At 38.5% G+C, this 14,291-nt stretch overlaps 1 protein-coding gene across 3 annotated transcripts in view; it reads right to left on the bottom strand.

Annotated features, from left to right (window-relative positions):
• Positions 1 to 14,291, bottom strand: part of LOC102234845 (A disintegrin and metalloproteinase with thrombospondin motifs 2-like) — a 132,611-nt gene that overhangs the window by 23,083 nt on the left and 95,237 nt on the right. For all 3 annotated transcript variants that reach the window (XM_023328512.1, XM_023328513.1, XM_023328514.1), the window contains exons 4-5: positions 9,719 to 9,924; positions 956 to 1,039 (exon numbers count right to left, since the gene is read on the bottom strand). In XM_023328512.1, the coding sequence (XP_023184280.1) occupies positions 956 to 1,039; positions 9,719 to 9,924 (290 nt within the window). The remainder of the gene's footprint in view (positions 1 to 955; positions 1,040 to 9,718; positions 9,925 to 14,291) is intronic.

Genomic DNA, 14,291 nt, shown 5'->3' with positions numbered 1-14,291 from the left:
GTGCACCATTTCCAAGTTGCTTACGTGTGTTTGAGAGCATTTTTTTCATGATTCCAAAAATGTGTTTCTGCAATGGGTGTAAATGTAGCATAGTGACAGTGTGTGAGTAAAGTGTGGGTGTATGAGTGTGGCTGCATTCAGGGTCACACAGTCAATCTGCAGGCTGTCTGGGTGCAGCTCTGTTGCTGTGGTAATTGGGAATGATGGACAGCCAAAGCTTTGGGTGAAGCTGCACAGGGGCTGGCCCTGAATGACCAATGCATTGTAGCCTGTGTGTGTTGTTCCTGACTTCTATTGGGGCTGTACGGGCAGGAACAGTGGAAGAACATCGGAGAACACCTATCCACCAATAAAATCATATGTGCTATTCAGTGGGTAATCCCATCATTCCTGCATGGCAGGATGCCATTCAGCATCCTGCCATGCTTCTCAGCACAGGCATGCAGATAAAGTTACAGTGAGGAAGAAAGAGATGCTGCCCCTATTGCCATTACTCTTTATGAATGAAGGAGAGCTGTCATTGATTACTTACCTTTGTCTAGACTGGAGATGATTCTGTGAGGCAACCTGCTAGGAAGAACAGTGATTGCATAACGGCCAGAGTTTCTGTGTGCTTTGGTGGTGAACTGTGAAGGCGTGTGACTTGGAAAAACTCCCCTGAGATGCTGCATGCTTTTAGTTCCTCTTTTGCTCAGTCCACTGGAATAACAAGCTCTGGGCATCGGTCTGTGTGTGTGTCCTGATGACTGGATGTGTGTGTTGTACATTTGTTTATAAGTTTGCTTTAGGTACTTAAAGGAAGAGTAGTGAAATCCTTATGTCATGGATAGTGCTGACATAGACACAAAAAGACAAACAGGATGAGCCCAAATCCTGTTGTTCTAAAGTGTAAGTGCTTCAGGAACTGCGGTTCAGTTGTTTTCTCAGCAGGACTTCGAGTCCTGTCAGGTCTCACCTTGCCATAGCCCAGCATGATTATCCGCACCAGCACCACATTGATTTTTGCTCCCAAAGAATCGTCATGGTAGATTTCGTTCACCTGGAACCACAAAAGCAAACACAAAAGGCAGGAGCTATTAAATGAGATGCACCAGTAGATAAAACGTTGGAAAAACATTTTCTGTCCAGAAGTTATATAAGACTAATTGGATTCACACTGTTGTTCAGATGAATCTAAGATTGAGCTTTGCAGCGACGCAATCCTCTAGCATGGTTAGGTATAAAAACAAAATATTAAAATGGAATAGCACTGCATGACCACTGTTAGGTATGCTGCAGGCCAACTTTTCTGTCAATGGATTTGGGAGACCTTGTTAGAGTTCATGCCATTAGGATACCAGGACATTTTTAATACAACACTGTGACCTCTGACAGAAAACTGAAAATTGGTCATCAGTGGGTCTTTAAGCAGGGAAATGATGCATAACATCTGGTTAAAACAATAGAGAAATGGTTCACCAAACATAATAACAACCCTCTTGACCTTCACCGAGACTGTAAAATCTAAAGCATAGAAACATCAACAACCTGGAAGCGAGTGGACCCCATAGGATCACATTTTTCTAAGCTTAACGTTAAGTGTGACACATCTGGTGTCAGTTTATCAGTTAATACATTCATAATAACAAAATAAACAAAAAAGGTGGTGCGTTTTGATCATTTGATGTGGTTTGCGTTTTAGGTGCTATTATAACAACAATTGTTTGGTTAAGAATACATTTGAACTTTACTTTGTATTTTCATAAAAATCAATACAAATGGATAAAATTTTCCACTTTTAGTCATATCTAAGTTCAGTTTCACATTTGTAAATTAGTTTAACCAGACTGAAAAATATTATGTCACTACTTTTATGACTTTATGGTCTTCTAAATAACCTCTTAAATATCTTTATTTCTAAATATTGTCAATTTTATAACCTTTAGGTTAATATGCTGCTATTAAAATCAGGTGAAAAATAAGGATGTCTTTAATAACAAAATATATTAAAAAATAGTGGTCATTGAGCAATTGCCTCACATGTACAGAAAGGTTCCAAGCTCTGCTAGATAAATGCTCCCACATACGAGGGCGTACTCCCCAGATCACTCACGACCAAATATGAAAATTAAACAATGACATTATCTGGTGACTTGTAATGACTTTTGAGACATCCAATAGCTACTTTTCTTGCTGAGGAGTTGACAACAGTGTCATGAAGTTTCTAGTTTCTAGTTGTAACATGAAAAAATGGTCTCTTGTGTACCGAAGGACAGCTTGGATCATCCAAAACAGCCTTTACAGAAGACTTGTGATTCAAAACTGCTCAACTGGCCAAGAAGTTTAAAATAAATTTTTATTAAAATAAGTCAGTTAGTGGCATATTTCAACTTTTTTTTTTAAGTAACACCCTTATAGGAGGTGATAAATACCCCCACTCCAAGAAATATATTATTTAGGACTAACAAATGTGGGAGAGAAGGGAACAAGAAACAATTAGGAGATTGTAAGGAAATTTGGGCTCCCATGAGCAAAGATGAAGAGGAGATGAAGAAGATGCAAAGGATGGAAAGTGCCTAATGCAAGGAAACAAGGTAATGTGTAACAAGGGAGATGCAGAGAGCACTCTTCTGGCACACGCACTCTGACACACAGAGACACAAAGCCAAAGAGAGAGAGAGGGAAAATTGGCACTAAAGTCAAGGCCTGCTGTCCTCAGTGGCTGTTTGGTGCTTAATGAGGCAAAGGGATGTAAAAACAGACAGCCATAATGAGATGGCTGATGGACATGCTGCAGAGACACACACACACACGCATACGCGCACACAAACTCTGCCCACAGAGAGGTGCGGCGATAAGAAGGAAACACTGCAGAGACATGGAGCAAGAGACAGGTATGAGCGGAAGCTGAGGGGAAGCTGTGGAATGCTTCGAATGTAGACCGAGAGGCAAAGGAACAGAGGAAAGAAGCTGAATGCAGTGGGGAAAACATGCGGAGAAGAGCTTGAAAAGGAATGAGTTCTTAGAAAGCAACTATATCTCGAAGTAGCAGAGAAACAATTACTGTTGAAAGAAGAGGATAAGAAAAAAAAAGCTAGATTTTCCTCCTTTTGGTTTACAAAAGTACATACCAAGCTCCAAACCTCCTATTGAGAATGACACAATAACAATAAAATCTATTTGTTAACAACTAAGTGAAAATAATTCACTTAATCATATCAGCATGTTTGAACAAGAAAACAAAATAACTGAACTGTAATAAAATGAGTCATATTCTTGCAACCACAGCTAAAACTCCTAAAAGTATATCTGAATCTATCAAGGTCTCTTTCACATGAAAATAAAAAATAAAAATGCATCAAAAACAAACTTACAGAATGCTTCACCGTATGGGTTTTGGGGAAAGCAGGCCCATATGAATGTCCACAGGTGCATGGAGCTTAAACTTTTTCTATCACCAGTTCAAAACCAGACCCGGGTTACTGCAGACAGAAAGTCCCAATTTGTGTATCCATTTCTCATGTTCTGCACTGGTAACAAGCTTTGACCTTTTGAGAATGATGTCACAACTATAACTTTGGGTAAGCAATCCACCTAGAAAACGTTTCAAGAGATATGGTTGAAAACCTTCTCCAAATCTACAACAGCTATTTGGGCCAGAAAAACAAACTTCCATAACTACATTAGCAATTGGTTAATTTCAGAGTAAGGATTTAGTCAACTCATCCTCCTAATCTCAAGCTTCAACAATCAGTTGGAGTGTCCTGTCCTACGGTAAGCTTTCACAGGCAGTCTGACAATAGAGATTCCTTAATGGCTGTAACACACTCTCAGGTTCCCTTACTTAAAAACTGGGACCACCAACCTGGTTTGTCTCTCTACAGGTGTTGTTGTCTCAGTCTTCCATGTAACACTGAAGAGGGATATCAACAACTTTCCAGCAATGTCTGCAGCCTTAAGCATCTCTGAACAGATCTTGCCCACCCCTGGTCCTGCAGCTAGCACTCAAAGTTACTTTGCAGCTGTTTAAAGAATTAACTCTTCTGAGTGCTTTAAATCTTTTCTGTCTTCTGGGACTTCTGCTTCTCTGTTTTGGGTTGGCTAGAAATCTTTAGAAAACAAGATTGCTTAAAATACAGTATTAGGGAGCAAGATTTTTATTTGACACACATGGGAAAAGCAAGCAAAGAGATAGACAAAACAAGAAAACCCAATTTAAACATGACCTGAAATAGCGAGAAAAGCCAAACAGGATTCATATTCCTGTGTTCTGGTAGAAAGTTTGATATTTGATGCTTACTTATCTCTTTAACTGATGATGCAAGCAGTGTAGAATGTTCTGTAGCATGGAGTCGTTGTAGCCAACCTAATTAAAAACGGTGGTGAGGGTATTTTTTCTGGTTGTTATAATCTAACCCAGCAGGGGCTTGACGCAAGACCCCTGCTGAGAGACGCACTGTATTGAAAGTCCGAAATTTTTATACAATATACAACTTCAGAGTGGACCTTGCCTCTCACACAATGACTGTTAAGATGCTTTGCATCCTCCTCCGAGTCAGTACAGGATAAAGTGGATATAGTGAAAGCTTGGAATAAATATTTTATCAAGTGTCTTGTTTGGGTTTATGTGAGGTTTTTATTCTGTGTTTTGATTGCCATGTGCAATGGAGCTCAGCAAGGACAAGCACTCTTAAGTGTCATCAGCAGCAAAGTTAGCTCTCTGTAAAGCAGTAAAAATGCAATAATAGTTGTTTGGGTCTTGTAAACAAGTAGAGAACATTACATATGCTTTTACAGCCTTTACCCACTTTACTACTGCAGAAGCATTAGACCTGGTGCTCCTAAAGCGATTACGGTTTAGCGGGCCATTATCATCACTGTCACACATTCTTTGTATGTACACTTAGTATTGAGCTCAGTATTTACTTACATTTCCTTAAGGAGTAAATAATATTTAGCATAATTTCACAATGCACTTGAGATCTACTCCTGAAGTGAAATGTCTCCCGCAAACGTATTTGTACGCATGGAACTTCTTAGTTTGTGATGGCACAACTGCAACTTTTAAGATGTTTTAATAAAATTAAATCCTTGTGCAGTGCAGAAGATTCGAGTCATTTCTCATTTGTTTATTTTAAAATTTAAAACAGCTTTGCCTTGTAGCAGTTATTTAAATTACAATAGTGAACAAGTCAAACTCCTGATTTGTGAAGCATTTTGGCAGATTCAGCTGTTTGCTCAGTAAATCAAATTTGAATTGATTTGGCTAAAATTAGTCTAATCAATATTCATTCAGGTAATCTGAATGTCTTTCAATATTTAAAGTATTTTAAATTAACCAGAATTGTGTCTACACATATTAGACACCTTAGGAAAGAACCATTATTCCTATCTTTTCCTAACAAAGACACCCTTCACTCTCATTTTGATCATTTGATTAATGTACAAATGCAACACAGTTTAACAGACAGATCATGCATGTGTTTTGCTGTCTCTCTTTTTCTGAATAAGAAGGTTTTCTACAAATCATGTGGTCCTTTCAACGTTCATTCATCAAATTTCAGACATGATATTAATGGAAAAGAAACCCTGTCCTACATCTTTGCTTTTCCTTTTCTTAGTCTTTTGAGTTTAACATAGATGTGTTTTTCTGTAGCAAACATATTCACTGTGCCATAATGAATACTTATTTAATTACGTTAATTAGTATCCCATAATAGCTTCAAAATTAATTGATGAAGAACCTGCATGTCCGTGTTGTTCATGTTTTGTCCAACCCATCTTGGTATTGCTGCCAGGTTTTATAACTTTTCTCTCACACCTTGTCATCTAGGGAGCTTAAAAGTATATGAGAAGTCGTACAGCATCTGTTTGTATGTCGTGTTTGTTTGATAGAAGTGGACATCTGGGTGGGTCAGTCTGTGTTATGCCTAATTCAACGTGTTTCCTTGACAACTGCTAAGCCAGTTAGGCCCAGTTGACTTCCAGTTGACCAGGGTAGCATCGATTCAAGTCTAACAAGAAAGACATTTCTACTTAAAAACATTCTGAGCACAGTGAAAGTACAACATCTTATGTAACCAACATGGTTTTTTGTGTGCAAAGTTAAACATAAATGTCTGGCACCAGAGCACAGGTGTAAATCAGAAAAACCTTAATCTGAAAATAAAAATAGACAAAAACTTTCCCGCCATACAATGCCTGCTTATATACGTAAACATGCATTTTTTTATTTGGATTTTAATTTTGTTACCACTTATGGTGAACAGTTTAACAGGTAGAAATAGTTTCATTGTCATTTTGGAAAATTTGGAAAATATGTTTATTAATACAGTGCTTTAAAACTTGGTGTCACTGTTTTTACTGTTGTCACTGAAGGTGCAAGATGTTTTATTTAGTCATTTTGGAAAATTTGTTTTACAAATTACTGTCAGCTGCTGATGAGACAGGGCGGAGCAATCAAAAAAACCTGGCAAAAGTGTCACATAAATTAGATAAGGCTTTCCTTAATATTCTATCTCTTATAGTCAACACATCTGGGAATACTATGCTGAGCCCATAAACTTTGGTGGCTTTTTAACCAAGTATCTGTCACAAGCTAACAAGTCTATTTCTACCTGTAGTGCACTCGCTTCCTTCATGTATTATTGTGTCTATTCACCGGCTCCAGAAGGTTTTGTAAAGGGAAAAAAAGGATGATTTTGATCTCCTGCAACCTTTACACAAATGATAATTACCACACATAACAGAGGCAGACAAAATGCAGATCAGTTTACTAATAGGGCTCATCAAAATTAAAAATGCACAGATAAACAAACCACCCTTTTCAGCAGTGACTATTAATATACTCGGAGCGAGTGATTAACGCGTTGTGGCTCCCTTCTAAAGGTCTTACTAATGAGTGAGAGACAGGTAGACAGACAGATTACCTCAACTTCTTCAGTTTATCACTGTTTTGTTTAGCCCTGGAATATAAACACACATCACATGAAACATGGTTCCTACAGAACCCAGAGCAGCAACTCACTTCCATTTTTGTTTTAAATAATGCACACTGTGCTAAATTCAGTGTTAATTTGAGAACATACCCCCCAGTAACAACCCTGTATAAGTGAATGTTCAAGAATAACTTTAGTTCAAATCAAACTTTACATTTATAATTAACACAAATGATCTCAGGGTGATTTACAAGAAAAATCAAGTCAAATCTAAGAGGTGTGATCCATCAAGTCAATGGTTGTCATCATCTTGATTAACATGTGACATTTTTATAAGCTTTTAAATTAGATTGGCAACAATTTTTAGAAAACATTGATACGATTCTGTGGCATAAGCATCAGAAAATACAGACGGCATACATACCACCATTAGGCACTACTGCTATGAAATATATGTAATTGCTACTCTATCGTTGCAGCAATGACCCAATATTAGCTTTACTCAGCCTCATGTTAAGCAGGCAAATTCTTTGTTTACACTAATGAATTTCAGTGACCTCAACAAAAAACTAAAAACAAAATACAGTCACTGCAAACATTGTTTGAATTTTCATTTGGTTGGAGAAATTGTCAGCCTATTAATACAGCAGGAAAAAAAAAAGAAGAAAACACATGGGAAATTAGTGGGAAGCACATAATACAAACAAAGACACATTTAGTCTACCATGGACATGCAAATAAACACGCCCACACACAAACAAACACACGCACACAGATTTTGACACTCCTGCTGAACTTTGCAGACAGGACTCAATGGTTTTCAGTAGGCGTGCTTTGATGTCCTGCAGACAGCAGTAATGTCAATTATTTTCTGCACTTCAACAGACACAAACACAAACAGATGATCCACCTTGGCCCTTGGCTCTCTGCAGAGTTCATTTAACACACAGGTGAAAGCAGCAGAGCTGGAAAATGATCGCATTACGAAAACATGCAAGACGAAAAGGGTAAAAATAATTTTAAGGAAAACAAGATTTTTAAAAATAATTTTAAAGGCCTTTCCAAAAGATTATATTATAAAAGTTGCCTTATGAAAATTTTGCTCAGATTTGGTTAATTTTTCATGTTATCAGCTGCATAAATAATGTTGCAGTAAATCTTCTTCTGCTACCATTTTTTACTGTGCAGAGCTATTATTTTGTAGGTATTGACCATTGCTAATAATGAGGGAAACTGGCAATTGTCAGTAAGAATATAACTGAATTTGTTCTGATATTGAAATATCCTTGTGAAATGCTTCTATGTAACTAAATTCAGCCAAATGTAAACTTTAATATGTTGAAAACTCAAAAATGTTAACCACATACCAAAAGAAAATGACCACCTCATGCACATATTTAGCTAATTTTGTCAGTTTTTAAGCCTTTTTTCATGATTATACCTTTTTAAAAATTTTGCCATTTAATGTAAATACATTAGATATACTTACTTCCAAAGTAAACGAATAAAGGGACGTAAAAAATAGGCAAATTACCCATTGTTCTATTGTGTTTATGGGACTTTGTTTCACTTTCGCAATAGCTTGTCATTTTCCAAAATGTTCTTTTCACCAAAAGTGTTCCTTTGTAAACCTTTCCTACCTCTTGCATTATATTTCTAAAGATTTTTTCACACTGATGCAGATTTGTTGCCATAAAACTACCCAAGCAGTGCTGCTGACAGCCGGGGAGAGAGAGAGAAAGACAGAGAGAGGGAGAGAGTCAGACATCGCACACCCATCCTGAAGTGAGCAAAGCAAACTTTCAAGAAGAAAGTCGCCCAGATGCCACGCGTGGGAGGAAACCCTTATTTATTTATTTCTGTTTATCTGGCTGTCAGTAATTTATTCCAAATGCGCTGTTTAAAATACTCCTCTTTCCCCCTTTCTCTCCATCTCTTCCCCGCAGATTAAAGCAGGGCTGCGACAGGGCTGCGTATTCCCTTCGCCTATATTGTCTAACAAATATCTAAAAAGGGGAGGTAGGGAGCAACGGCAGCTCTTGTTCTTTTCCAAGCGCTGAACTGAGACAAAGAGGTGTGGTAGGATTTGCAGCTCTGCGCCTGCACCTGCTTAACAGTCGGAGGCTGGTTCCTGGCGCAGTGGGGTCGCAGTACAAGCAAAAGCAAACAGCGGCACTCGCACAAACACACACATAAATGGATGTATGGAAACACCACTCTCACCACAGGTTTAATTTGCAAAGATTAAAGTGTGGAGTGGGGAGTGTGACACTCAAGCTCACGCACACACCTACACGCACACTTGTGACAACACCTGGGAGCGTGAGTGCTAAGTGTTGTTGTGGCCCGGAGCAGACTACCTGCTGTTTCTGCATCTTTCTCTCTCTCTCTGTCTCTCTCTCTCTCTCACACACACACAGAATGATGATATGACACAAATCCTGATGAAAATATATGTGGAAGCCCCTTTAGCACAGACAGAGCACCTTGCAGACACACACACTTATACACAAATGAAATCTCATCATATTCAGACAGAGAAGAAAGGATTACCTGTGGCTGATTGCAAGTAATCCTTTCACGTGTAGGAGGGGAATTGAATCCTCATTCATTGTGTGTGTGGGTGTGTGGGGGTGTGTGTGTCTGTCTATGTTTCTTTGACCTCTCTGTGACTTTCTTTTCAACTCAAATGGAAGAATATTTTAATTTAATTCAATCTAAAGCAGGAGAACAGATGTGGGTTTCAAATATCTGGAAACCTTTGTGTGATCCAAATAAAACCCAGAGACAAGGACACTTACGATGTTCATGAGTGTGAGCAGGTACTTTTGCACATGCTCCTTCCCGTGAAACTGGACCACGGAGTCATCGACGCCCAGCAGCACCTCGATGTTGTAGGCTCTGTCCAGACTCTGTCGGCGCACCCGTGAAGCCCGTGTGTTGTTGATGCTCTGCTGCACGCCACGGTACAGAGACTCCAGGTCCATGAGACCACCCAGGTCTACACCTAATGACAGGGAGCACACAAAAACACACCTTTTATACTGTACTTTTACTGAATCTCAAATCTATACATACAAATGCATTTTAAATAAAATTCCGGGTTTCTCAGCAGGACGGAAACATGAGGCCAAATAACTGGAGAAACTATTCACTTGGCTCAAAATCCAACTTATTTCATGTCCGTCTCAGCTACTAGATGCACATCTTTAAGAAAACATTTTGAGTACACTGAGAGAAGAATGTGTAAACCAAACAAGTATAAATCACATAGAAAATTTCAACAAAATATATTTTTGTTAAGTAAGCACATTCCCATTTTAAGCAAATCAAAAATGTTTATGCATGTTTATCCGAGTGTACATTTTGAAGTACTTGACACAAACCATCTTAGAGGAAAATACCCCATTTTTGAAAGCATCTACATTTGCAATAAAAGACAAAAGTTGACCTTGTTTTAACGCCTGACCTAAATAACACTGATAGTAATAAAAAACACGCTATATCTCTAACCATCTTACTGTGTAACAATCACATTCTCTGTGCAGTCTTGAGTTGTTTTGAACACTTTTGCATCTTGTGTGTTCAAACTGGGATACAAATGTGATGTCTGTGTCTGTATCCCGTTTGCTCTCCAAGACACCAGTTGATGGAATCGAGCATGTGTGTCCTTTGTAACCATTGGTAACGGTGCGGCTATCCTTCACAGATCCTCTCCTAATCAACCAAATATTTCTACTCCCATCTGAATAAAAGGAACAGATGGTGCTTGCTAAACACATGGATTAAGACAGCTCCTTCACACAGGGGCTGCCCACTCTGCTCTTTCCTTGGCTTACTAAATACATAAAAAATGCAAATTACACAGGAAACTCACTCTGAGGTTACATTTACTCGTCTTCTTACAGGTAAAGTATGTCAGAAAAGCATTTATGTTCCTTGCCATTTTGCATATTTAGATAAGTTCAACCATGAACTTCACTGTTTTTTTTTTGGTATTTATAGTTGTGAAGTGGACGGAAGATTTTCAGAATCAAAATCTTAAAAATGTGGATTTATTTCAATCCCATTTTATTTTATTACCTGAAAAAAAGTGCAATGAGTTGTCCTTAGCCCCTTAAGAGTAAACAGAGTTCACCTGTGTGCATTTGGACTTCAGCAGATAAAATGTTGAAGTTAAAAGCCTTTTAAAGAGAGCTTGAATTAAAAATAGCAGTCAAGAGATTATAACTGTGGAGGAGTGGCAGAGATTTACAGCTTAGGTGGAACAATCTTTAGACAGAACTGATTGTTTTTTTTGGAAGAAAGGCAAGAAAGAAGGATCTTTGGTGGAAGATTGTTGTTTTCTGTTTACCATAACAGAGGTATGACACACAGCAAGACGGTGTTGGGTTATACGAGACCAAAACTGAACATTTTGGAAAATTTGCAAGATGGATATTGATAAATACATGAAGATCCATAAATAAAGTCTATAATCTTGATGTGCAAAACCTAACAGACATTTTACTGTAATTGCACTTAATAGAGGTTCAATCATGTATTAAACAAATATGCAAGACACAATTTTCAAACTTTTATTTTAAAAGATATTAAAAAATATGCATCTTTTCTTTTTCCTTTGCAACTATTAACTACTTATGTTGTGTAATCAATTAAACCGTGTGTTGTAAAGCAAACTACATTTTAAACTCCAGTTTAATCCTGTCAAGTCAGACAATAAGCTAAAGCCAGTAAAGAATATAAAGCGTCTTGTCTCCTGAGCCAGGGCCATCATTCCTTTACCTGCTATTCCTGTGCTCATGCAAAGGCCATGGGCGGCCAATTCATGCAATACAGGTGGATTTAATAAAGCGCCATCATTGTTGACTTCAAGGCTTCAAAATGCAGCTCAAAGAGATGCTGTGTGGGTGTGTTAGCAGGTGTGGGTGTGTGAGCACTCTGTGAACAAACATTTCCGATTGGGCTATAAATCACTGTTGCAGCATGAGCTTTAATTTAGCTGAAGCTGGGCAGCAGGACCGACTGACCATGAAGCTTTATTAGGAGGGGGCGAGGGGTTCAAAGTGCAACATTATGGGACCAACGGAGCTCTGACACCTTGAGTTGAAGTGAGCGTCAAATGGAGCAAAAAAAAAAAAAGAGAGCCTCAAGAGAAAGACGGGTGGGGTAGGAGGGGGAGAGGAAGAGAGAGATCCGCCACCTTGTCTCCCAATCAGCAAGGGGCATCCTGCTTTCCCACTCCCTCTTATGCAACGTTTCCAAGACAACAGGCTCATGGGTAAAACAACAAACACGTGGTTAACGTTGGCTCCTGAGTCGCGAGCAGAATTAATTTGAAAGTCTGACTATTATCCCATATCTGCCCACATTCCAGCGAGTGAAACAACACCAGCACAGAAGCAGAAAAATAGGAGGTGGGGGCAAAGAGAAACAATATTATACAGACACTGAATGCTGCTTCTGCTTGTTAGCACAGAAATTGGCATTTAATGTGGTTTACATCACAACAACTTGGCTTTTTCCTAGTTATAGCTGCCTTTAAGGAGCCTGATGTCATAACCTCCATATTTGCTTCAGGAAACAGGTTGAGATATTTTTACCTCTTACTTATGTAATGTGAAAGGGGCAACAAAATAAAATAGTTCTGTCTTTGAACTTCTTAACTTAGCACCTTGAAAACAAATCAGACCATATTATGCTGCATAGCGTAAGGCCAAAAAAGATTAGAATTGGAAGCTCGCGTAAACTAACGCATACACAGCAATCGGCTAACGTGTTAAACCATCAAATATCCCCATTTCATTGCATCTATGTCCTTGCCCAGACTTGCAAAAGCACTATTTTCTATTACTTCAGCTGTTTTACAGCAAGAACTTCAGCAGGAAAAAAAATAAAAATCATGGAGCAATAAGGCACAAGAGAGATTGAGGGAGGTGAGAAGCAGCGTCGAGGGGTTTGATGGATGAGAGATGGAGATGAGAGAAGAGCAGAAGGACCTTGGCTCTTGTGAGTTTCCATTCAGGCTTTCCGTCTTCATCCGAGTTTGATATGGTGACTGGGGGGTGAAGCAAAGCTGTACTGCTTTGTTTCTTACTGCAACGACTCACATTAGCCTCATATCACTGACAGAATCCAGATACAAGTCCTTGCAAAAGTGTTTAGAGACACATTTGATCAGATTACAAGTAAAAAGACTCAGTGTATTTAATTAGGGATTTTATGAGAGATTTCCACACAGAGAACACCATAATTGAGATGTGAAAGGAAAATAATATATGTGTTTATATTTTTCTTACAAACAAGAATCTGAAAAGAGTAGCATGCATTAGCATTTAACCCCTATGATATCAATACTTATGGCTTTTTTCTCAAGACTTGGGAATCAACCAGCTTTGCAACAGAGGGGCTGACATTTTTCTACACCCTCTTTTCAATATAGTACAAGGTCAGTAAGGTTAGAGGAAAACGATTTGAAAATCAATAAATTTCTGAGGCAGATTCTTAGTTATATTAAGTAGACTTTGAATGAACCATTTGTGTATGTGGAAATTATTTAATCTTAGCTACTACACAGAGACTTGTATGCATGAGTTGATTTATTGCTGAAAAGTGAACTTCTGCCTGAGTGTTAGGTGTTCTTGTAAAGGATTAGCTTGTGTTTAGTCTCATCTATTTTCCCATCCGCTCCAACCACCTTCCTGCATCTCTAGTAACCTTTCACATTGTCTTTGGCAAGGTTCCCTGTCCCTGCTGAAGCAAAACAGGCCCACAGTGTGATCATGCCTCCATCATTTCATATTGCAGGCCTCTTGGCTTCTTTTTTGATAACAGTTCTCCTTGTAAAACCTGCCAGCTTAGGTGGGTGTGCCATGCTGTTTCCAGTTTCACATGTTGAATGAAGCTTTTCATATTGTTTTACAATATCTTTTTTTAAAGCTGTCCACAACTGAGTGGCTGAGTGGGGTGGCAGACTCCCCTCATGCTGAGGTTACAGTTCTTGTTCCAGGTTTGATTTCTTATCTATAATGTTTAATGCAGGGCTTTACCTTCTATCTTTGGCTTTATCCTGTCAAACTACTAATACAAAAGGACATCGGTGCCTTCATTCTAGGTGCAAATCTCTGAAACTTTTAAAGAAAGGATGAATTTGTGCTGTGATTAAATTAGCCACAGATGATCTTTCCTAATCAGGTGGCTTCTGCATGCACAATTGTTGCACTAATTTAGGAGAATCAAAGTAAATAGGACTGAAGATTATGTTTGGAACAGGACAAAATGCAAAAAACGTTCAGAGTTAAGGATACTTCTGCAAAGCACCGTCAGGAACTCATGGTAAAAATAAAAATAAAAGTCAACATTAGGTGGGATTTG

Source organism: Xiphophorus maculatus, chromosome 23 (genome assembly GCF_002775205.1).
Source record: "Xiphophorus maculatus strain JP 163 A chromosome 23, X_maculatus-5.0-male, whole genome shotgun sequence".
Classification (NCBI taxonomy): domain Eukaryota; kingdom Metazoa; phylum Chordata; class Actinopteri; order Cyprinodontiformes; family Poeciliidae; genus Xiphophorus; species Xiphophorus maculatus.
Note: the sequence above shows the minus strand (reverse complement) of the source record. Positions and strands in the feature narration are given on the sequence as shown.